Source organism: Mytilus californianus, unplaced genomic scaffold (assembly GCF_021869535.1).
Source record: "Mytilus californianus isolate M0D057914Y unplaced genomic scaffold, xbMytCali1.0.p SCAF_4, whole genome shotgun sequence".
Classification (NCBI taxonomy): Eukaryota; Metazoa; Mollusca; class Bivalvia; order Mytilida; family Mytilidae; genus Mytilus; species Mytilus californianus.
The window spans coordinates 12,907,832-12,933,736 of record NW_026262690.1 but is presented as its reverse complement, the minus strand read 5'-3'; the positions used below and the strand labels follow the sequence as shown (position 1 = coordinate 12,933,736).

At 33.1% G+C, this 25,905-nt stretch overlaps 1 protein-coding gene across 1 annotated transcript in view; it reads right to left on the bottom strand.

Annotated features, from left to right (window-relative positions):
- Positions 1–1,452: 1,452 nt before the first annotated feature.
- The window catches only part of LOC127737485 (splicing factor 3A subunit 1-like), a 39,352-nt gene continuing 14,899 nt past the window's right edge, over positions 1,453–25,905 (bottom strand). The window contains exons 4-19 of the mRNA XM_052248218.1: positions 22,336–22,469; positions 21,648–21,807; positions 21,081–21,143; positions 20,743–20,833; positions 18,865–18,936; positions 18,498–18,571; positions 18,104–18,214; positions 15,579–15,747; positions 15,203–15,298; positions 13,173–13,345; positions 10,459–10,598; positions 7,744–7,976; positions 7,104–7,291; positions 6,236–6,337; positions 3,217–3,288; positions 1,453–2,549 (exon numbers count right to left, since the gene is read on the bottom strand). Coding sequence (XP_052104178.1) covers positions 2,448–2,549; positions 3,217–3,288; positions 6,236–6,337; positions 7,104–7,291; positions 7,744–7,976; positions 10,459–10,598; positions 13,173–13,345; positions 15,203–15,298; positions 15,579–15,747; positions 18,104–18,214; positions 18,498–18,571; positions 18,865–18,936; positions 20,743–20,833; positions 21,081–21,143; positions 21,648–21,807; positions 22,336–22,469 — 1,980 coding nt within the window. The 3' untranslated portion in view covers positions 1,453–2,447. The remainder of the gene's footprint in view (positions 2,550–3,216; positions 3,289–6,235; positions 6,338–7,103; positions 7,292–7,743; positions 7,977–10,458; positions 10,599–13,172; positions 13,346–15,202; positions 15,299–15,578; positions 15,748–18,103; positions 18,215–18,497; positions 18,572–18,864; positions 18,937–20,742; positions 20,834–21,080; positions 21,144–21,647; positions 21,808–22,335; positions 22,470–25,905) is intronic.

Sequence of the window (25,905 nt, the reverse complement as noted above, 5' to 3'; positions counted from 1 at the left end):
TGGCGGCCAGTTTTTATTGGTGGAGGAAGCCGGAGAAAACCACCGACCTTCGATAGGAAAACTGACAATCCTAGTCAATTTAGATTGGAGTCGAGTGCACCCTCACCAGCGGGGTTCGAGCTCACAACCTCAGTGTTGACTGTCTAGTGATTACAGTAGTAACTACTTAGACCACTCGACCACCGAGGCCCCAACTAAAGTAAGAGAACGGAAACAAAAAATTCAGCAATTTTTCCATTTGTAAAGGGGCATAACTCTAGATCGGTAAAAGTGACGCCACCAAAATTCAAACTTGATCTATGTTTTGTGGTACCGTAAAAAGCATTGTGTATAAGATTCATAATATTTGGTTGAGGCAAACTAAAGTAAGAGAACGGAAACGAAAAATTCAGCAATTTTCATTTGTAAATAGGCATAACTCTAGAACGGTATAAGTGACGCCACCAGAATTCAAACTTGATCTGTGTTTTGTGGTAATAAGCATTGTGCATAAGTTTCATAACATTTGGTAGAGGCAAACTAAAGTAAGAGAACAGAAACGAAAAATTCAGCAATTTTTTTCCATTTGTAAAGGGGCATTACTCTAGAACCCTAAAAGTGATGCCACCAAAATTCAATTCTTGGTTGAGGCAAACTAAAGTTAGAGAACGGAAACCAATTTTGGGATGTACAGATGTACGGACAAACAGACAGAAGTACAGACGGACAAGGGTAAAACTTAATTCCCCCTCCCCTACGGCGGAGGCATAAAAAACCCCAAGAAATGCCCCACTTGTTATCACATACCATGTTCAGTGAACCACAAAATCTAGCTCAAAATCCTTATCTGGCATATTTTTTTTAAAGTTTGCATTGTAATGAACATGTGTTCTAATGTTTCAAGTTGATGTGACACAACCTTCATGGTAAGCTACACAGTATGGGTTTTGCTCATTGCTGAAGGTCATACAATGAACAATAGTTGTTTATATCCTTGTACTTTGGTCTCTGATGGATAGATGTCTAATTGACAATCATACAATATCTCCATATTATTTTCTTATCTCAAAACCAAACTTCAACCTGATTAGTGAGGCACATGATATGGGTCAAAACCGAAATTTGGCAAATATCTAAAAAAAATAACATCATTATAAACAAAAGTACTAAAATTCAAGAAAATAATAGAACAACTTCATAGTTACCAATACTTTAACCTAATATGCGACAGACGAATGAATGAACAGTCACAGACTAGAAAACATAAACCTCCTTCTATTATACTGGCAGATCATACACATACTATATTCTTTGTAGTTTAAAGACATTCTAAAGAAGAACTTTTGAGTACTTGCCTTGCACCATGTTGCTACCAAGGTGCATGTTTATATGAATAATGTATCTAAATGACAATGAGATGGCAAACTAAACAAAAAGTTCCATAAAAATAGACATCAAGAAGTCACCATATGATGAAGGTTTTCCTATTCTTTTAATTCTTTTAAAGCAACAGCATTCTTTAAGAATGAAATCAAAACGGTTAAATCAAATGTAAATGTTGTCAATAATTTCTCTTTTGAAAATAATTACAACAAACGATAAATCTTTTTCTAAATAAGGAGTTTGTCCTGTATACATTACTGAGAACCCAGACTACATGCAATCAATGATATTATCTGGCTATGTAATTTATGTTTTCATTTTTTTATATTGTCTTATACAAATAACATATTCTACTATGGCATAAAAAATTGTCACAAACTTTCTCAGCACAAAAATCTTTTCAAATAAAACATTTTTTTTATTAATATGTAATTAACTTGTTATCAACATTATCAGCTTACCAAGTTTCTACATTAGTAAAATAACTTGCAATTTTCAAAATTTAATAATCAAAATTTGGGATATACATCATTTAAAACTTTTTGGGAATCATACCATATAATATATCAGAATGTAATGAGCATTACTGAATGAAAATATAAATAAATTGTTATTTTCCAATAAGGTTCTGTACCAAACATTCTTTGAAACCCCAAATATGCCTCAGTGAAACCCAAGTACAAACAAACAATAGATGCAAAAAGGAAAATTGAAAAACTTCGGCAAAATCTATAAATGAATTGGCATTCCTCTCTTTAAACATATAGTTTTACTTTTCTTATCATTACAAGAAAAATTTAAACATTAAAGCAAAATCAAAATCACTTGCACATTAGTTTGATGAGAATGAATGAAAAAAGTGGTTCATTATAAACAGAGTCATACAATCAACTTTAAAATTATTTACCACATTACAATTGTCTTTGGAGCCCCTTTCACAATATTTATAAGACTTCAATACATTATATACACCATAACAAATAAAGAACTCTAACAATAGTCTCCCCTTGTCAATGTTGTAGTTGTCTCCCTCTGTCAATGTTCCAGCTATCTCCCTTTGTAAATGTTGTTGTAATTATCTCCCTTTACTTCTTCCTCCCTCCTCTCTCCTTTAATTGTAAGCTAATTACAGCTCCCTTATTAATGTTGTAGTAAGCTAAGGAGTTAGAATCCTTCATGAAGATACCCTGAAAAGTCAATAAATTGAAGGTGTAAATATTACACAAGTGGGTATAACCTTTCATTAGAAGGCCATCAAAAGTAATGTGATGGAACTTACTAGTTTATCATGTGAATTATCATGATCTTAAATTTGCTCTTGCATGACTAGCTTCAAACATGTTCAGAAAAGGAAAACATATTTAACATCTGACAAGTTCCCCTGGCAACAAACCAGGACAAACTTTATATATTTTGTAAAATTTCATGAATTTTCAGTTTTCTATCAACCAGTGAGTATACTTTGGATTAGAAAGGTTCTGGGCACAACCAAATAACAACTTAAATATTTGGTAGGAATAAATAAATATGTATAATTATAAGAAAGCTTATCTAAACTTTTTTGTTGGCTGTGCAACATTGGTACATTGAACGGAAACTACATAAAATGAGTTCTATAAAAAAACATTCTATGACCAAAGCACCCCTTAAAACCTTTTTTGGTATTAAATAGTCCATCCTCTTTTCGTTGGAATCTACATTACTACTAAATTACCAGCTTTCTACCAGTAAAATATGGCTGTCATTTTATATTTAGTTATCTTATGTTCTCCAGGTAAAATAAGTAACAGACAAAAATTACAATACATATTTCAAAATATACATGATGTTATCCTCCACTTTCAGATTACTTACATCATACTGCAACTTTTGTTTACCAGCAGGTAGTCCCAGACTTTCATTTAACTTAGCTTTCATAACAGCAATCTGAAATATATACAACATGTTTATTGTGGGCTTTCATAACAGCAATCTGAAATATATACAACATGTTTATTGTGGGCTTTCATTATAATCTATTAATATTTTATGAGGGTCAACAGATATGAAATAAACTGCTTCGCCGAGCGCAGCTGGATACGACCGCAGAGGTCCAACCCTGAACAGTTGGGGCAAAAATGGACACAATATTCAAGCTTGATACAGGTCAGGTCTGAATTTGGATTGTAATTAAATATTTGACACATTATAGGTTTCTGACACAGAATAAATGTAGTCAAAGAACTTGAAATTGGTTATATGATTTGAATTTATATTCAATTGAAGATTTCTTGCTTTTTAATTTCTTAATTCTAGTGAGAAAAAAAATTGCCCCCCCCAAAAAAATATTTTTTTTACCCCCCCCCTTTTCCAAAAAAAATAATATTTGAAGAAATTTTCTTTTTGTAAAATGTGGTACAAATTAAGAGACATCAATACACTTAAACACCAAGTTATTGTCTGAAAACTAGAAAAATGCTTGTTTTAGACCCTTTTTGGCCCCTTATTCCTGAACGGTTTGGGCAATTATCCCCAAAATGAATCCCAACCTTCTACTTGTGATATTGAACCTTGTGGTACAATTTCAGAGCAATCAAAATACTTATACACAAGTTATTGTCCTGAAACTAGAAAAATGCTTGTTTTGGGCCCCTTTTTGGCTCCTAATTACTAAACAGTTGGGACCATCACCCCCAAAAACAATCCCAACCTTCCTTTTGTGGTATTGAACCTTTTGCTTAAGTTTCATAGAGATCCATACACTTAAACTAAAGTCATTGTCTGGAAACCAAAAGATGACAATGTGATAGCAATATACAACCCCAAATCTTTTTTGCGGTCGTATAAAAAAATAATAGTAGTCTTCATTTGCTTTTTTTCTCTTTTTCATGAGCATGTATTAATTGTGTGTTATAAATTGATACTCCATTTTCTGTCTTTTCCATAACAAGTGAGCATTGAAATCACAAATTAGAATAACTTTTAAAAATTGCTGCAGATAATTGAATTCACCAACTAAATAAATCTTTTGATAGACATTTCAAATATATATCCCTTTTAACAGTTCTTTCTTATTATTTCTATAAAAATATTGCAATGTTTATGTCAAACTAGGCAAAATAAATTTACTTTCCTAAAAGGCTTTTTTAACTACAAACTTTGTAGTTTTGTTTATGGTTTACAGACACACAACTGTGTAAATGTTTGTATGGATTACACCCGCAAACTACGCATCTGAGCACATGATACACAGACATGGGAAGGAAGGTACACACATACATATCGCTCATTACACAATTTTAGAGGAATGTTGAGCATTTCAAGGCTTTTACTTCCTGTAACCTAGTGATATGATCAAGAGGCAGTTAGACAGCAAATGGTTTTGAATTGGTAAATTTTTGTAAAAAACATTAAACTGATATATCTTAAGCAGTATGTAGAATGTTGTAATCTATGTAATACTTACAGGGTCAGAAAGTGGTAATGTATAGGTCAACATCTGTCCATTGTAGTAATCTATGTAATACACACAGAGTCAGAAAGTGGTAATGTATAGGTCAACATCTGTCCATTGTAGTGATCTATGTAATTCTTACAGAGTCAGAAAGTGGTAATGTATAGGTCAACATCTGTCCATTGTAGTAATCTATGTAATACTTACAGAGTCAGAAAGTGGCAATGTATAGGTCAACATCTGTCCATTGTAGTAATCTATGTAATACTTACAGGGTCAGAAAGTGGTGATGTATAGGTCAACATCTGTCTATTGTAGTAATCTATGTAATACTTACAGAGTCAGAAAGTGGCAATGTATAGGTCAACATCTGTCCATTGTAGTAATCTATGTAATACTTACAGGGTCAGAAAGTGGCAATGTATAGGTCAACAACTGTCCATTGTAGTAATCTATGTAATACTTACAGAGTCAGAAAGTGGCAATGTATAGGTCAACATCTGTCCATTGTAGTAATCTATGTAATACTTACAGGGTCAGAAAGTGGCAATGTATAGGTCAACATCTGTCCATTGTAGTAATCAATGTAATACTTAGAGAGTCAGAAAGTGGCAATGTATAGGTCAACATCTGTCCATTGTAGTAATCTATGTAATACTTACAGGGTCAGAAAGTGGTAATGTATAGGTCAACATCTGTCCATTGTAGTAATCTATGTAATACTTACAGGGTCAGAAAGTGGCAATGTATAGGTCAACATCTGTCCATTGTAGTAATCTATGTAATACTTACAGGGTCAGAAAGTGGCAATGTATAGGTCAACATCTGTCCATTGTAGTAATCTATGTAATACTTACAGAGTCAGAAAGTGGCAATGTATAGGTCAACATCTGTCCATTGTAGTAATCTATGTAATACTTACAGGGTCAGAAAGTGGAAATGTATAGGTCAACATCTGTCCATTGTAGTAATCTATGTAATACTTACAGGGTCAGAAAGTGGCAATGTATAGGTCAACATCTGTCCATTGTAGTAATCTATGTAATACTTACAGAGTCAGAAAGTGGTAATGTATAGGTCAACATCTGTCCATTGTAGTAATCTATGTAATACTTACAGTCAGAAAGTGGTAATGTATAGGTCAACATCTGTCCATTGTAGTAATCTATGTAATACTTACAGAGTCAGAAAGTGGTAATGTATAGGTCAACATCTGTCCATTGTAGTAATCTATGTAAGACTTACAGAGTCAGAAAGTGGCAATGTATAGGTCAACGTCTGTCCATTGTAGTAATCTATGTAATACTTACAGAGTCAGAAAGTGGTAATGTATAGGTCAACATCTGTCCATTGTAGTAATCTATGTAATACTTACAGAGTCAGAAAGTGGTAATGTGTAGGTCAACATCTGTCCATTGTAGTAATCTATGTAATACTTACAGAGTCAGAAAGTGGTAATGTATAGGTCAACATCTGTCCATTGAGTTTCCATTCTGGTTTGTCATCAGCCTTTGGTACCATGACTTTAAAGGTAACAGGCCCCTGAACATAGATTACAAGTTAGCAATAAATTCATAGAAGACATGGTAAACATAGCAACAAATTCACAGATAACAGATTTAACCTAAGCAATAAATTCACAAAAAAATAGTTTTATCCTATGCAATAAATTCACAGAAAATAGATAAATCCTAAGCTATAATTTCATAGAAAATAGATTTAACCTAAAACAATAAATTCCAAGAAAATAGATTTAACCTTAGCAATAAATTTAGAGAAAATAGATTTAACCTTAGTAATAAACTCATAGAGGCTAGATTTAATCTAAGCAACAAATTCACCAAAGACAGATAAACCTTGGCTATCCATTGACAGATGATAGAAAAACCCTTTGGCAACAAATTCAGAGACGACAGAAAAACCTTGGCTATCCATTGACAGAAGATAGATAAACCTTGGCAACAGATTTACAGAAGATAGATGTTTAACTTAATCCTCCAAAGAAATTAAAAAAACAAAAACTTTGTGTAATAACAGAATTGATGGATGCAAGCAAGCAATAATTTGGCTGTAATTTTGTTGTTTAAAACAAATGAGGCTGATACATATTTCAACACAACAACATCAAATATTGTATGTAATATTATATATCCATATTCTTAACATCAAAGTAGATAACATTTTTAGAAAAAATTACACCCCAAAAATAATGAAAAAATAAGTTGATTTTTTAATATATTCAAGACTGTGTATTATTCATAAAAATCATATAAGCAAATGTGGTGATAATTGCAGAAAACATATATACTTTGTTTCTGGACAAGAATACATCCTCTGGAATCAACTGTTCTTCTGTCTTGGCCTTCTTTGCTGGAGGTTCATCCATTGATGGTGGTTTAGGAGGTCCAGGGGGATGAGCCAACAGGGTTGGTGCAAAGCCTGGACGTGGTGGTCTTGCCATCATAGGCTGAGGCATCATTTGCTGAGGCTGCATTCCTTAAAAAGAAATCCCAATAAAAATTCAGTTGAGAAAAAACCTTGAACTCAATATCATAAACACAGCTTTGTTAACCAGTTTCATATATATATAATACCATATTTACAGAAGCAAGTTCTTAATACTGAAATTATTAAACTCAATTATTAGCTTCAGTACTTACCAATGATATTAACTGGTGGCTTGAACATGGAAATCGTCTGAGTACAAATATATCACTTTGATCTGTACTTACCAACAACATTCATTGGTTGCTTGATCATGGAAATCGTCTGATTACAAACATATCACTTTGATCTGTCCTTACCAACAACATTCATTGGTTGCTTGATCATGGAAATCGTCTGAGTACAAACATATCACTTTGATCTGTACTTACCAATAGTATTAACTGGTTGCTTGACCATGGAAATCGTCTGATTACAAACATATCACTTTGATCTATACTAACCAATAACATTCATTGGTGGCCTAGGTGTAGATATCATCATTAGTCTCTGTGGCTGATTCATGAGTGGCATTGGTGGTGTTGACATTGGTAGTCTTGGTAGTGGTGGTTGTGCCATACTTTTATGTATGTTTGTTGGTGGTTGAGGAGGTGGAGCTGGTTTAGATGGAGGAGGAGGAGGTGGAGGCTGGACTTTAGGGACAGTTGGACCAATCTTCTCTTTTTCTTCATCAGCTCTGAAATATAATATTGATCAATATGTCAATAAAAAAATGATTACAAAGGTTTCAGATTTTGTCTTTACATTTGTTTCAACAAATTTTCAGCCTTTTCTGAACTTTCATAGATATTATTCCAAAGATTGTTTAAAATCAAACATTATTTAGTACAGTTAAGTCAACAGTTTAAAGATTTTATTGATTTAAAATGTCAAAGTTGGATTATCAATGTTTTTCTTGTAAATTAATGTAATACAAGAATGATACGTGAAAACTTTAATCTAACAGTAAATATTAAATAACTGTGTATTAATAATAAATTCATATTAGACCCCATGATGACCTATTCAAAGACAAAATTTTGTACCCTTAACTGTATACCATCTTTTCAGGGGCAGTCAGAATTTTTCATCATGCATGTCTTAGTTGATCAACTTTACAGAGCCTACTTTATTGATTTATGGTTGAACTTGCCCTCTCCTGAATATGCAGCAAATATTTTAAGGTAGACATAAAGCACACGGTCGTTCGTCAATCCTTTATACATATATCAACTGAGGTTGTACAGCCCATGTGGTAGAGAATCATATGTACAGCACATGTGGTAGAGTATCATATGTACAGCCCATTTTGTAGAGTATCATATGTACAGCCCATGTGGTAGAGAATCATATGTACAGCACATGTGGTAGAGTATCATGTGTACAGCCCATGTGGTAGAGTATCATATGTACAGCACATGTGGTAGAGTATCATATGTACAGCCCATGTGGTAGAGTATCATATGTACAGCCCGTGTGGTAGAGTATCATATGTATCAATTACATTTTTATTTGCAATAATTACCGTAGATACTCGCCTAATAGTCGATCCTACTATAAGTCGGGGACCCTTTTCAGCTCCAAATTCTAGAAGGATTTAGTCTTGACCCTCGTATAAGTCGGACAAAATTTGGGCATTTTTTTTTCAGCTGACAGTAACTGAACGCCGGTAAAACCAATGCAAATCCAGGAATAATATTCATTTCTGCATTAATGTTTGTTTGGTTTGAATTTAGTTGATGCTCATCATGATAATTTATATTGCTGTTAATAATAAAGATGTATTCATTTCTCTTGTTTTGTTCACTGTTCAAATGTTAGATTAGCCATGTGTTGTTTACATAATGCATCAATGATTTTGTAGGGTATGACTAATAACCTATTGTTTGAGAAAAGCGAATATAAACCAATATGAACCTGAAAAATTTAAAGTCAATCAACACTTGATGAAAATATTTTTCACAGCATACATAACTTGGTGTTAAATGAGCATGTACACTTCATAATTCTTATTATATTGTGATGATTAAAGGATTAAAAAAATTAAGTGAAGCTAATCAATATATTAAAATAACTAACTCCAACTCATTAGTGTCATCTGTTTACCTATCACTGATAGTTTTCACACCTTTAGTAAATACAACTCTTTGTCTCTTAATTGGGGTTATCAATGGATTATATTGGCTTGTCAATCAATTTTGTAATTTTTGTTTACCTGAGACACTTTAATGAATAATATTTTGATTTTGGGAATGAATCTTAAAATTATTTTTTGATTATTATATGATTTATAAGCATTGAATTGATATCATGATATCACAATAATGACACAATAACTCCGCTGAAAACATCCTTTCACATATTTGGTACATTGTTATCTCCTTTTCTCTTTTTTGGTTCTTGGCTCTTCTTTTGGGTTTATAGGAAAACCATGTGACCATGAAAATCAATACACAAACCGGAAACAGTAGAATTTCAACACGAATTTGCAGAAAATGTTTACCAAGGAACAAATAAAACACAAAGACAGTATTGTAGTCATTTATTTTCAACAAAAACTTTTTATTTATTGATTTATGTAGGTTTGGCAATCAAAAACGTAGTTTTGACCAGGAAATTCACTCCTGACCACTTTTCTCAAGCTTGGATTTTTCCTCTGGTCGCTAGATCTCGTCTATTAGTCGGTCCCCCTCTCTGGATTATGAATTTTACTCCCAATTTTCCGACTAATAAGCGAGTAGGAACGGTAGTTATTCATATTTCAACTCAACTAATTATCTTGAATGTATCAATGTATCAAATAATTCTTAGTTTATACATCCCTGTCACTTGAGGTATACTAACAACTGGCCTTTAGTTTAATGTATTGTAGCAATCTGCTCCTCAATAGATATGGTTTATCTATCCCTGTCACATGAGGTATACTAACAACAGGCCTTTAGTTTTATGTATTGTAGCTATCTGCTCCTCAATAGAGATGTTCTCTCTAGCAAACATTTTACCTTAGTATGTAGAGCTATATTGCTCCTACACCTGAATCTACAGTTAACTTACACTAATCCTTTAGTTTTATGTATTGTAGCAATCTGCTCCTCAATAGAGATGTTCTCTCTAGCAAACATTTTACCTTAGTATGTAGAGCTATATTGCTCCTACACCTGAATCTACAATTAACTTACACTAATCCTTTAGTTTTATGTATTGTAGCAATCTGCTCCTCAATAGAGATGTTTTCTCTAGCCTTCTGTGTTACTTTTTCCATGGAAGCTGTGTGTCCATCCCAAACAACTCTCTGCTCTTTTCTCTCTTCTTCACCAATCTGAAAAATTGTTATCTTTCAGAAATGCCTTCTCAATTTCTTTTCTTTGTCAATAAGCAGTTATTACGTCATTATAAATTTTGATTATACATCTTAGAATCATGCACTTTGTGTCTGAATAAAGATATTATTCTTTGACAATTTTGTTGTGATGTTATACTTGATTTAATTTTAAAGGCACTATATAATTCCAATTTAAACTAAGAAATTCTTTTAACATTAAATAACATTTATTATTTCAATACAATACACATAATTTCTAAACTGAAATCATACATTATCGATGTGTTATCTGTATATAGTTTCTTAGCATAAATAAGATATACGACAAAAATATTATCTGAAAAAATGGAGAATGTGTCTATGGGACACAGATTGTCCATGGGACACAGATGATGCCCCTGCTTGCATATAACATTATAAAGGGATATAACTAGCTACATACATAGAGAACTGTAAAAGTGATGCCACCCAACTTAGAACTTGATCTGTGTTTTATGGTGATAAGCATTGTGTATAAGTTTTGTAACATTTGGTTGAGGCAAACTTAAGTTAAAGAATGGAAACAAAAAATTCAGCAATTTTTCCATTTGTAAAGGGGCATAACTCTAGAATGGACGGACGTACGGACAGACAAGGGTAACACTATAGATTGAAATAAACAATTAATTTCCCCATAGGCGACAATGATAGCCTTTTTCGAGATACAGACTTTAGAAAGTTGATTTTTTTAACGAAACCTTGCTAGAATTAAAGAAAAGTTATTAGGACAGTATTTTTTGGTCCAAAAAATATAGGTTCGCGTTGCTTTTCTTAGTGTAATTTGTACTTATCTCCCATGCCTATCAATTTTGCACTTAAAAATACGTGTCTCATCCTAGCGTTTAAAAGACATCTCAGTTCCGTTAGGGCTAAGGAAAATAATTTATTTGGCCTTTGGTATAATGCAGAATGCACGAAGTCTCTAATAACAAAAAATAACGGGCGCACATATCAACCAATCAGGATTAGCTATACTCTTAATTCTGAATACCATGTTATGCTCATAAAATGGCTGCGCCCATAAAATCTAATGGTGTATTGTAACCTATACGGTATTTAATACTTTCTAGAATCATGCAATTCATAGTTTGTTAGATGCACTAATATATATGCCACACAAAAATCATCTTCAAAACGTTCTGGCATTACTCTCTGAATTTTCAGAATTTTTTATCAGAGGTGACCCCAGTCAAAAAATGTGAAAAAAAATTTCTGATTTTTTGAGTAAATGCGGTACTGCTAAAAAGGGCCTGAAGATAATGTCCACTTTCTCCAATGATTCTTTATATGTCATCAAGTACTGATTATATTGATACCAAAACCGATCCAATATGTAACTACTACGGTGAATTTTGAACAACAGTTTTAAATGAAACCATTTTCGTATAAAAGTACATTTTTGAAACAGACTATAGCATTTCAAAATATGAAAAATGTGTAAATATTTGTGTTTAAACATCGAAAACTATTCGTTAACTACAAAATGTCATGCCTATTCTAATTTTTATAGTCTGCCATTCGAGTGAACATTTCAATGTTCGAAGGGGATCATTTCTGTACATTTTCACTGAATTTGGTAATTTCGATAACAGCACTTGGATCTAGATTGTCATGTTTAAAAATCGATTTGTATATTGAAACTCTAGACGTGTACGTGCTTTTTTCAAACAAATCAGCAGAAGTTCAGAAAATGACATATTCTCTCCACAGTAAGTCAAAAGTCGAACCCACCCTTGTTTCTAAGGTAAAACGCAATACAAATATGAAACAGACTATAGCTTAAAAACTAGTTAATCAATAATTCATTTGTCACCAAAAAATACGGTTTCACATCAAATATCAAGTAAAATTACTGTTTTTGACACTTTTTGAGCACTATGATAAAGAAATGTCGACGCTGTATAGATTGAAATAAACAATTAATTTCCCCATAGGCGACAATGATAGCCTTTTTCGAGATACAGACTTTAGAAAGTTGATTTTTTTAACGAAACCTTGCTAGAATTAAAGAAAAGTTATTAGGACAGTATTTTTTGGTCCAAAAAATATAGGTTCGTGTTGCTTTTCTTAGCGTAATTTGTACTTATCTCCCATGCCTATCAATTTTGCACTTAAAAATACGTGTCTCATCCTAGCGTTTAAAAGACATCTCAGTTCCGTTAGGGCTAAGGAAAATATTTTATTTGGCCTTTGGTATAATGCAGAATGCACGAAGTCTCTAATAACAAAAAATAACGGGCGCACATATCAACCAATCAGGATTAGCTATACTCTTAATTCTGAATACCATGTTATGCTCATAAAATGGCTGCGCCCATAAAATCTAATGGTGTATTGTAACCTTAATGCCCCCTCCGCCACAGGGTGGGGATAAAAACTTAATATACTGATATTTAATAAGTAAACATATTTATTAAATATCATCTATCATATATCTTAAATGTCTTATAGCAGAGATGTGAGAATTTGTGAACTGGTTTCATGTTTAAGGAGAAATAATGAAATGAAACATTGTTGAAAACAAGTACTCACCTTTTTACCGATCTGTGTTTCTTCTACACCAACCCCAAAGATATCAGTACGTCTCTCGGCCAGCTGTTTCAGACTGCTCTCAATAGAAACTCCAGGGGCATACACTTCTTCTTGTTCCTTCTTCTCATTCATAGCTCTCTGTCTTTCCTGAATCCATTTAGGATCAAGTAATCCTGTTCAATTCAAAATTATACTTTAAAAGGAGCTTAATACTTTTAAGAATTGAAATAATTCTAAGAATAAGGAACTTTATACTTTAAGGTAAATTAATTCTGTGTAAAACTAGAACTTTTACACATCAACAAGGACCCTTTTTAAACAGAAGGCCAACAATGATGTAAAACTTCATTTCCCTCAATGGAAGCTGTGAAAGGAACAAAACTCATTATGCACAACTTTCATATTTAAGAGTACTTTGGATTCACTATTATACGTTGGGATACCAATTTTCGTGGATTTCATGGGTTGAGGGGAGCCACAAATTTAAATGTACAATGAATTACAAATTTGCTGTATGATTATATGCAGGCTTTTTGAAAACCACGAAATCAAATATCCATGAAAATGCAAGTTTTCCTCAATCCACGAAAATTGGTACCCACAAAAAATAAATGATTTTATAGTATTCAAATTTTTTTGATGAAATTGTTTGTGGACATCAATGTATTATGATTAATCAATGTGTAATATTTCATTTCAGTGTAAGCAATAATGAAGAAATCAGCACAAAAACTAAACAGAATGGTTCTGTAAAAGGTATATTCAAGAAACGATGTTATTTCGATATCAACAACATCAATGATATTGAATCAATATCAATGATGCACCTTTTACTATATGTGTTACAGCAAACACAACATCAGCCTTTAAACTTGGCACATTGTCATATAGACAATTTAGTTTCTCCTGGTTCGTCTGTTTAAAATGTCAATATAGACAAATTATGTTCCAAATTTCCATCAGCTACAGTTGTCTATGTAGACAATTTAGTTTCTCCTGATAAGTCTGTTTAATACTTCGACGAGAGCTCCAAAGTGGGGTGAGTCATATTGAGGATGTGGCAGGGTTAAACATGCTCACCCCTTCCCTTAAATCTAGGATGATGGTGTAGTATCAATAAATAAATGCAAAATGTACAAATCAATTGGAAAAGGCTTGACTGATCAGATGGGCACAAAGACTAACAATAAATAGACAAAATCACAAAGTAACCATCTTAAGAGTACTCCAAACTATTCAATCACGTTAAAATCTAATTTCAACCACTGATTAAACCATGTTTTCCCCGTTTGAAATACGAAACAGTTCACATCCTATGGATTTAAATTTTACATAGTTAGTCATGTTTTAACTGTATCTGTAATTTAACGGTCTTAAATGTAACCACATTTAACCTAGTTATCACCTAAATTACCATGTCAACATTATGCAACCAAATGAAATTTGTTTTTTTAAAGAATACAGTAATTTGAAGAGTGACCACTTGATTGTCTTGTTTAAATACAATGGAAATAAGTAAATTGAAAACAATGTAGCCATCATCTCACCCTATATCAATCATTATATACGGACTTAATTTGATCTGCTAGATATGTCTTATTATATTTCATTATCTTAAGTCATCATTGATATACAGTGAATATCGAGTCGACATGGTCGATATCAAAATCTAGTTTTGTCATTGGTGTCGTTATCGAAATCGCCATCTGATTATGTCATGAGTGCCATGTATGTATGCTCTGTAAAGAGGGTTTTGCTACATTTTATTGACATTTATGTATGATAAGCATTAGTCTTTTGTGTCTTTCATACCTCTGTAATCAAACACAGAAATATAATGCTGGTCTGTCATCACGTTTGTAGCATAAGCCTATTCATTTCAAATCTGATGAACTAAAGAAAAGGTTTGCAGATACAAATTTGAATGGTCAATCCTTATGCAGGAGAATGTCTTGGAACAGAGAAATGGTAAGAGATATACAATGACAGACAAGAAAGGATTACAACACCTCTATCACCATACTACTAACCTATCCTCATATGCTCCTGAACTTTGTGTGCTGGTATTTTCTCTCCAGTAATTGGTGACACCATGTCTGTGGTTATTTCTCCCATAGTAGGACGAGCTGTCAACAAAACCATACAATTATTTATGTTAATATTTTATTCAAATACTCTAATAGTACCATTCTAAACAAAGTTATATCATGAAACTGTAGTGTTTTTATACAGAGAGCAAGCATATTAATATTTTTCAGAGGCTCTCATGATTTTGAATAAAAGCAAAATATAATACCATTTTGAGTCACTAATTCAAAACTACTATTTTGTTATACAGACAAAAATTTATATAAAGAAGATTTGAATATTTTTTGCGATAGATTCCTGTGATTACAGTAAACAAACCTTTAGGGTTGTAATCCTTCTTGATGATGACTTGATCAGGTGTTGGGGGTAATGGTGGTATTTCACTGGGTGGCGGTGGGGGTGGTGGCATAGGTGGCTGAGGTGGAGCAGGAGTTGGGATCTTCACTGGTTCCTCTTCCTCCTCAGACTCAGATTCTCCTTCCATCTCCTATAGAAAGATAATGCATCATTAAATTTGTTTATTTGGAATATTTCTAAATAACTTTGAACATTTTCTTGATGAAGCAACAATACTTATTTATTACTAGTCAGAGGGCATGTGTTACATTTTTTTGAATATAGATATACTTGCGAATGGATTTAAATGAATTCAAATAAAATAGATTTTTAAATTGAAAATAATCATTTTTTTGGAACATTCAACCATGATAGGAAGTAATAGAAAACTACTATATTATGTACCAACAAAATCTGTGTTACCTGTAAGTCTTCCTTAGGTAGGACATTCTAGCAAAAATTTCAAAACTCTTAGTGGCCATTGTAGCTTGCCATTATAGCCAAATCTAACATCAGATTAATGCATTCACTGGTATTTTCATAAACTTATTTTAGCGAGATTTTGAGATGCCATGAGTTAAGTTGTGGGTGCTTTAGTACTGACATGACTTACAACTTGAGTTTTTTGTTGATCGATTTAGAATTATTAAGAATCTATGGGTCCAACTCCTTCAGGTCTTGCTTCAATGCTATGGTAAATATTTTAGTGGGAAAAAAAAAAGTTCCTATCAGGTTATATCACTGGAATATAAATTCCAAACTAGAACAATTTTGTATTTTTTAAGAATAGAAACTGACGGATGGATGAATGGCTATTTAATGTCCACTGGCAAATTAAATACATACTCAGGATGAGAAGATGTTAATTTGATATGAATATAGACCCATCTTTCTACTAAACTTACACGCTGAGCCAGATTTTTTAACTTATTAGTTCACAAGGTAGGAATTCAGCAGGAAGACATGACACCCTACCCAGACACATTATTCTGACTCTGAGCTGAACAGTCTTTGCTCTTACTCCTACATGCTGTGTGCTTAGCACGGAAGCAGAAAGTACAAACTTTCAAGTCTTTGGTTTAACCCGGAAGGGGATTGAACCCACAACCTCCCACACTCAAGGTGAGCAGACTACCATGAGACCATCAAGGCGGTTCAGAAACACTAGACCGACAGGAGAACATGATGATGTTATATAAATATAAACCCTGGTTTGTACTAGACTGACAGGAGAACATGATGATATTATATAAATATAAACCCTGCTTTGTACTAGACCGACAGGAGAACATGATGATGTTATATAAATATAAACCCTGCTTTGTACTAGACCGACAGGAGAACATGATAGCGTGATATTAATATACCCTGGTTTGTACTAGACTGACAGGAGAACATAACGGGATAATAATATAAACCCTGGTTTGTACTACACTTACAGGAGAACATGATGATGTTATATAAATATAAACCCTGGTTTGTACTAGACCGACAGGAGAACATGATGATGTTATATAAATATAAACCCTGGTTTGTACTAGACTGACAGGAGAACATAACGGGATAATAATATAAACCCTGCTTTGTACTAGACGGACAGGAGAACATGATAACGGGATAATAATATAAACCCTGCATTGTACTAGACCGACAGGAGAACATGATAATGTGATATTAGTATAAACCCTGCTTTGTACAAGACTGACAGGAGAACATGATGATGTGATATTATTATAAACCCTGGTTTGTACTAGACCGACAGGAGAACATGATGATGTTATATAAATCTAAACCCTGCTTTGTACTAGACCGACAGAAGAACATGATGAAGTTATATAAATATAAACCCTGGTTTGTACTAGACTGACAGGAGAGCATGATAACGTGATATTAATATAAACCCTGCTTTGTACTAGACTGACAGGAGAACATGATAACGTGATATTAATATAAACCCTGGTTTGTACTAGACTGACAGGAGAACATGATAACGTGATATTAATATAAACCCTGGTTTGTATTAGACTGACAGGAGAACATGATGATGTTATATAAATATAAACCCTGGTTTGTACTAGACTGACAGGAGAACATGATGATGTTATATAAATATAAACCCTGCTTTGTACTAGACTGACAGGAGAACGTGATGATGCTATATAAATATAAACCCTGCTTTGTACTAGACTGACAGGAGAACATGATAACGGGATATTAATATAAACCCTGGTTTGTACTAGACTGACAGGAGAACATGATAACGGGATAATAATATAAATCCTGGTTTGTACTAGAACATGATAACGTGATATTAATATTGACCGTGCTTTGTACTAGACTGACAGACTGAGTCAGATTTATATAAAGCTAGTTCACAAGGTAACAGTCTGCAGGAAAACATGTCAACCCCACCCCCAGACACATAATTCTGACTACGAGCTGATCAGTCGCTTAAATGTCACAAGCCGCATAGAGGAGGGCTAAGAGCATTGTCTGTGGTATCTAACCTGTAAATCTTCCTCTGGAAGAGGAGGCGTAGGAGCATTGTCAAAGTCTTCCTCCTCTCCATCCTCATCCTCTTCAGACTCATCTGATTCTACCTCCATCTGATCATCTGCCTAAACAATTATATAAAATAGTTAGAACTTATAATGATATCATATGATAGTTCCTGTAATACCTACAATCTTTTCAAGTTTTCTTCATAACCTTATTTTAGCCTGTTGTATAAAATGTCAACTGACAATAAATTAATTTTCAAGCTACTGCTGAACAATGTCAATTACCTAAACATCAATTTAGAGCAAATCTAAGCTTGGGTAGAAAATTTTATATGGCATTAAGCTTGTAATTCATTTTACATTTAACGATGAAATCTATGATGACACTTCCTATAAATACCTTTTCTCCTCCTCTTTCCTGCATAAGAATTCTGGCTCCAACTTCATCTGGTGTAGTGGGTGGTGGAAAGTTACCTGAAATGGAGATCAATATACTGAAAAATCATTTATTTTAGCAGAGATTAAATTCTCAACTTCTGATTGGTATCCAAACCTGTTCACTGAGTATTATATCTGCTTTTTCTAATTTCTAGTCCTCTTATCTATTTTTAAGATAAGTTTAAGTGAGAGAATATTTAAGCTATTTCTTAGTCTGTTTTTTATTTAAACTTTTTTATCTGTAAGGGGCCTATATTGTTTTCTTGTCTGATTTTAAAATGTATTCATATTTTGGTTGGAAATCTATATTTTCATAATCTTAGTATTACCTTGTTCATTGGGTTGGAAATCCACTGTTTCTACAACAACAAAATCATGCCAGTCTATCTGTGTGTAAGCAACTGTAAGAGAATATTGTCTGCTTTATAGTTTGATATAAAAGATAAGTATTGAAACATCAATAATGCACAACACTGGCATGTGGTTTAAAAATTCATGTCTTTATATTCAAATCTTGTGCTTTTTTAACTCTTTGTTTAGTAACATTATCAAAAATTATCAAAAACTGTTTAACTGTTAATAAAATGCTCCGCTGGGGCGCAGCTTGATACGACCGCAGAGGTCGAACCCTGAACAGTTGGGGCAAGTATGGACACAACATTCAAGCTTGATACAGCACTGAATTTAGATTGTAATTAAATATTTGACACAGAATAGGTTTCTCACACAGAATGAAAGTGGTCTAAGAACTTAAAATTTTTTAATTTACCTATTTAAACCAAATTATTATTATTTGCTTTTATGTATAAATCAGAAATAACCAATTTAAAATGGAAAATTTAAAAGAAAAAAAAGGAAACAAAAATACCCCCCCCAAATTTTTTGAACCCCCTTATGATTCATCACCCCCAAACTCAATCCCAGCTTTCCCTTGGTGGTATGGTACCTTGCAGTACAATTTCAGAGAGATCCATGCACTTGAACACAAGTTATTGTCTGGAAACTAGAAAAATGCTTGTTTTTTGGCCCCAAATTCCTAAACGTTTAGGGCAATTACCCCCAAACTCAAACCCAGCTTTCCCTTTGTGATATGGAACCTTGCAGTACAATTTCATAAAGATCCATACACTTACACACAAGTTATTGTCCTGAAACTAGAAAAATGCTTGTTTTTTTGGCCCCTAATTACTAAAGATTTGAGGGAATTACCCCCAAAATCAATCCCAGCCTTCCCTTTGTGGTTTGGTACCTTGCAGTACAATTTCAGAGAGATCCATACTTTTGAACACAAGTTATTGTCTGGAAACTAGAAAAATGCTTATTTTTGGCCCCTTTTGGACCCTTATTCCTAAACTTTTTGGGCAATTACCCCCAAACTCAATTCCAGCTTTCCCTTTGTGATATGGAACCTTGTAGTACATTTTCATAAAGATCCATACACTTACACACAAGTTATGGTCATGAAACTAGAAAAATGCTTTTTTTTTGCCCCTTTTTTGCCCCTAATTCCAAAAAATTGGAGGCAATTACCCCCAAAATCAACCCCAGCATTCCCTTTGTGATATGGAACCTTGTGATACAATGTCAGAGAGATCCATACACTTACACACAAGTTATTGTCATGAAACTAGAAAACTGCTTGTTTTTGGCCCCTTTTGGGCCCCTAATTCCTTAACTTTTGGTACCATAACCCCCAAAATCAATCCCCACCTTCCTTTTGTGGTATTGAACCTTATGGTAAAATTTCATTGAGATCCATTCACATAAACTAAAGTTAGAGTGCGAAAACTAATGTGTCTTCGGACGACGACAACGATGACGCCAACGTCATACCAATATACGACCACAAAAATGTTTTTGCGGTCGTATAAAAAAAGGGTAATCAAAATTTTATGCAAAACATTACAATTTCTATATCCAACAAAGAATCATGTACAATGTACTTTGTCTCATTATAGTATTATTGCATATTGCTTTTCAGAAATATTGGCCTCGTTTTGGTTCAGTTAGCAACATTGGCTTAGTTTTGGTTCATTTAGTCATACATTGTTTATTGACCTTGTTTTGGGTCAGTTAGCCACACATTACTGAAGCATAATCAGAGAACCATCTGGCTATCCAAAGAATGCAAGTAGGTAGATGTGAAAAGCATTACTCAATTCTACCAATTACCAATCAATGAGAACAGACCAATTAAGATTTCTTACTTCTCTCTCTTTCTAAAGCTTCTTCTTCTTTCTTTCTCTCCCTGATTTGATATTTACACCACTCTACTCTGTATTTTACTTGCTGTAATACCTTAAATAGGAAACATTTAATTTTGAATCAATTAAGTTATCTTTGTTCGCTTTGTTGTTCTTTTTAAATTCAGTACTAGATTACACTGTTTGAACTATAATGGTTGACTTAATTTGTCAAAAATTTAAATAAAATTTTAGGAGCTGTGCATTATTTTTGGAATAATATTATATTGGCAATGAATTGTTGTAGTATTTTTACAATTGTTAATTCACTTTGCAATTGAGATTTGGTGATTTTTGTGTACCTCTTTATATTCTTCAGATTCCTTTGTTAACTTCTCTTGTAAGTCTTTTGGTGGAATCAAAATCTGTAAATCAAAACAAAATAATTGTCCAAAATATTCTACATATAACTCTTTAATATGACACGCATTTTATAAAGATGTGTACAATGCAATTTTTTCATATGGCCAAGACTCAAGGATTACTTTTATGGCATTGTTTTGTAATCATTTTGACATAATTTGGTCTAGAACTACTTTGGATATGTCAAGTTATTTGGTATCCAAACTAACAGTTACCTAGCCCTTGGTGAAGAGATATGATAATATAAGTTCAGGGGTCAAATGATAATTCTATCAATCTCAATGAAGTGAAACCCAAAGAGAGCCCCACTGGTCTAATTATTTCTTACAGTTTATACCATTTGAAAAAAACCCAGTAAAACTTGGTTTAAGACTGGTTACTCTAAAGAACAGTTTGCTACAATTACTACTTGATGATTATCTCCCCTGATAACACTAGTATCGTCACATCTTTGTGATCTTAAACTGCAAGCTAAGTTATACTTTGATACTAGAAATATCTTTTACCTTTGTATACTGTTCTACAAGTTTAGTGAAGTAATTGAACAAGCTGTGTTGTGGTCGTAAGAAATCAAATTGATAGTTCCTCTGTTCTCTGTTCATCAGGTTTGTAAGGAACTGTCGTCCATTTCTAGCAACAAACTGTGCTGTTAGCCTTACTACGTCTCTGAAATCACGAAAGTTTCATAAGATGTCAAAAATGCATTTAGCAGAATATTTTGTGATGCACACGATTTTTCATTCTTACAGATGTCAACTCAAGCTTTAAAGGGTGTTTTCTTTATGATGTCACTCATGTTTTAATGGGTATCCTCTTACAGATGTCAACTCATGTTTTAAAGGGTGTTTTCTGTCTCATTGTTTCATTTCTTAAAAGACAACATAAAGATAACTTAAAAAAAACTTTCACCATTTTGAAATTGTCAATGGAAGAAGCAATTCTGAGTCTGTTGCATATTATGCTAAAATTAGATACCTTTACTACAACTGATATGTTGATGAAAAGTTTTGAGTAAATCCTTATACAAACATTAGCTTTGGCCGGGAAATGTGCAACACATACATTTTTTTTGGCATTATGGGGATTATGAAAGCTTCATAACCATAAATTTTCTAACACTGTATCATTATATAGTTTAAATGTTGGTCTTTAAGTATCTATCATCAAACTGGAATGTGAATATATATTACTTACAAATCAAAAGCTGATATAGATGGTGGATCAGCTATGAATTCAAACTCTGGTGGTGGTTCCTTAGGAACAATAGTTTCCAATAACAATCTGGCTTGCTCTGCCTGTTGTTTCTGAACAGCTGCCAACTGACCTGGCTGTTGTCAATATATTAATGGAGCAATAAATCAGTAGATATTATCAAAAAGTTGTGTCATGTTTTCATTAACAATTTAATTTCAAAATGTACATCACTACTAAAGTACATGCAATTTATAATCATATCAAATACAAAGCCCCTTTAACATTTTGAAATAGTTGTAGAGTTGTATAATCTCCTTTTAATGTATATAAGGTGAGATAAACTTAATGTTGATAAAAACATCTCTGTTCAACATTTTGACAAAGAGACAATCAAAGCGTGAAAGCGCTGTAAAGGCAGTTAATTACAGGTTGTGTGTATTTTTAGTCCAGTTATATCATTATCTTGCATAGTACATTGTACTTATCAGAGGTGGCTTTCAGTATTTAAGATTTAGAGTTCTCTAATGATATTGAACAAGTTTTATGAATGTCATATTCTGAGCACTATATGAAGGCGATTGTTCTCACTTGTTTATGAACTAGTGCATTATGTCCAGTTTGTATCTTTTTTATCTATGTTTATAGTCAAATACTGTTTAAAATAGTTTGGCATTTTCTTTTTAGTAATAAGTAAATGTTATCAACTGTATTTTATTCAACTTTGCAAATGTGGTTTGTGACTGGTAAGTACAATGTATGGATGATAGTTGTTTCATTGGAAATCATAACACATCTCCTTATTTATATAATGATCTATATTCAACGACCTCAGGTACAAAAAAAATTTATGTAACTAAACTATGATGGGAAACCTTTCACTTCTTTCTTTCATATAAACTTTTGATTTGGTACCATAGAACTATGTAGAATAAATGTACATTGCAACATGTCAACTCTTTCAATGACAATACTTTTTTTAGAAACTATAACTCCAAGCAAAATTATATTTCCAAGTATAAAGTAATTTATGAATGAAACAAGAGTGCACATGCTGAAATGTCTCGCCTTCTTTACTAATCATTGATATTATGTTGATAGTCCTAAATATAAAGCTTTATTACAACTGTCACATAAACTTAACATTAACCAAGTAAACTAAGCATTGACCAATGAACCAAGAAAACGAGGTCAAGGTCAGATGAACCATGCTAGGCAGGCATGTACAGCTAACAATTCTTCCATACAACAAATATAGTTGACCTATTGCTTATAGTTTAAGAAAAACAGACCAAAACACAAAAACTTAAAACTGAACAACTGACCTTGAAAATGAGGTCAAGGTAAAAAAAAAACCTGTGTAACTGACAAATAGATCATAAAATATTTCCATATACCAAATACAGTTGAACTATTGCATATAGTATTAGAAAAAAAGACCAAAACTCAAAAACTTAACTTTGACCACTGAACCATGAAAATGAGGTCAAGGTCAGATGACACCTGCCAGCTAGACATGTACACCTTACAATCATTCCATACACCAAATAAAGTAGACCTATTGCATACAGTATAAGAAACACAGACCAAAACACAAAAACTTAACTATAACCACTGAACCATGAAAATGAGGTCAAGGTCAGATGACACCTGCCAGTTGGACATGTACACCTTACAGTCCTTCCATCTATTGCTTATAGTATCTGAGATATGGACTTGACCACCAAAACTTAACCTTGTTCACTGATCCATGAAATGAGGTCGAGGTCAAGTGAAAACTGTCTGACGGGCATGAGGACCTTGCAAGATACGCACATACCAAATATAGTTATCCTATTACTTATAATAAGAGAGAATTTAACATTACAAAAAATATTAACTTTTTTTTCAAGTAGTCACTGAACCATGAAAATGAGGTCAAGGACATTGGACATGTGACTGACGGAAACTTCGTAACATGAGGCATCCATATATACAAAGTATGAAGCATCCAGACCTTCCACCTTCTAAAATATAAAGCTTTTAAGAAGATAGCCAACGCCGCCGCCGGATCACTATCCCTATGTCGAGCTTTCAGGCTTGACAAAAAGGAGTTCTTAATTAAGAAATAAACTGATTCACTGAGCGCAGCTGGATACACCCGCAGAGGTCCAACCCTGAACAGTTGGGGCAAAAATGGACACAATATTCAAGCTTGATACAGGTCTGAATTTGGATTGTAAATTAAATATTTGACATATTATAGTTTCTGAATAAACGTAGTCACAGAACTTGAAATCGATTATATGAATTGAATTTATATTCAATTAAAGATTTCTTGCTGTTGTGCAATACACTGTGCTGTTGTGCAATACTTAATAAATCTGTTGCCAGACTATAAACAAATAAAGTTCAATTTCTTCTCAATGTCATATTTGAAATTTATGAAAATCAATAGGGAGATAACATCAATAGCTATAAATAATTCACCAAAGTTTCATGCGAACTGCTTAAAGCATTTTTGAGTTGTTGTCCAAAAACTGGAAAATCCACGCTTTTTTAATGAATAAAACCCCATAACTCAGAAATGTAAAATCTAAAATTTATAAAATTCTAAAGGGAGCTTACGGATTGATAATTTAGTCTTAGATGCAAGATTTTTTTATCAGTTGTTAGTGGCTTTGAACTAGCTGTCAGTAAATGCGAGTACTCTCAGATCTGTACTTAGTGTCTTTTTGTTGTTTGGATGTACAACTACCCAGCCTCGTCCACTTGTATTTGTATTTATCCATCTGATGAGTTAAGCCTCTTTCAACTGATTTTTATAGTTCATTCTTATATTGTACTGTTACACCACTGTCCCAGGTTAGGGGGTGGTTTGGGATCCCGCTAACATGTTTAACCCCGCTACATTCTGTATGTACATGTATGTGCCTGTCCCAAGTCAGGAGCCTGTAATTCAGTGGTTGTCGTTTGTTTATGTGTTGCATATTTGTTATTCGTTCATTTTTTGTACATAAATTAGGCCGTTAGTTTTCTTGTTTGAATTGTTTTACATTGTCATTTTGGGGCCTTTTATAGCTCACTGTGCGGTATGTGCTTTGCTCATTGTTGAAGGCCGTACTGTGACCTATAGCTGTTAATTTCTGTGTCATTTGGTCTCTTGTGGAGAGTTGTCTCATTGGCAATCATACCACATCTTCTTTTTTATATTTACATCAACAAATATAAACAATTCACCAAAGTCAAGGTGAGACAACAAAACTTAGTTGTAAGATCTCTGAAATTTTTTACACGGTACAAGTTTTTCTAATTGTTGGAGATTGCACGGTGACAGTAACACCTGCAACTGCTTTACCCATTTCTTATGCACTTTGGTTCGATAAACTCACTGAATATCATACCACATCTCCTTATTTTTATATGCATTACAATTTACATGTGCATGTAATTGTAAATAATATTTATATATATATATCAGAACAAACTTCATTGCGTCACTTTTATTTATGCATCCTTTGGCACAATACAAGTTCTAAAATTACACAACATAAAACAACTAAATGTTATTTCAGATGAAAGTTTTGTTTCAGT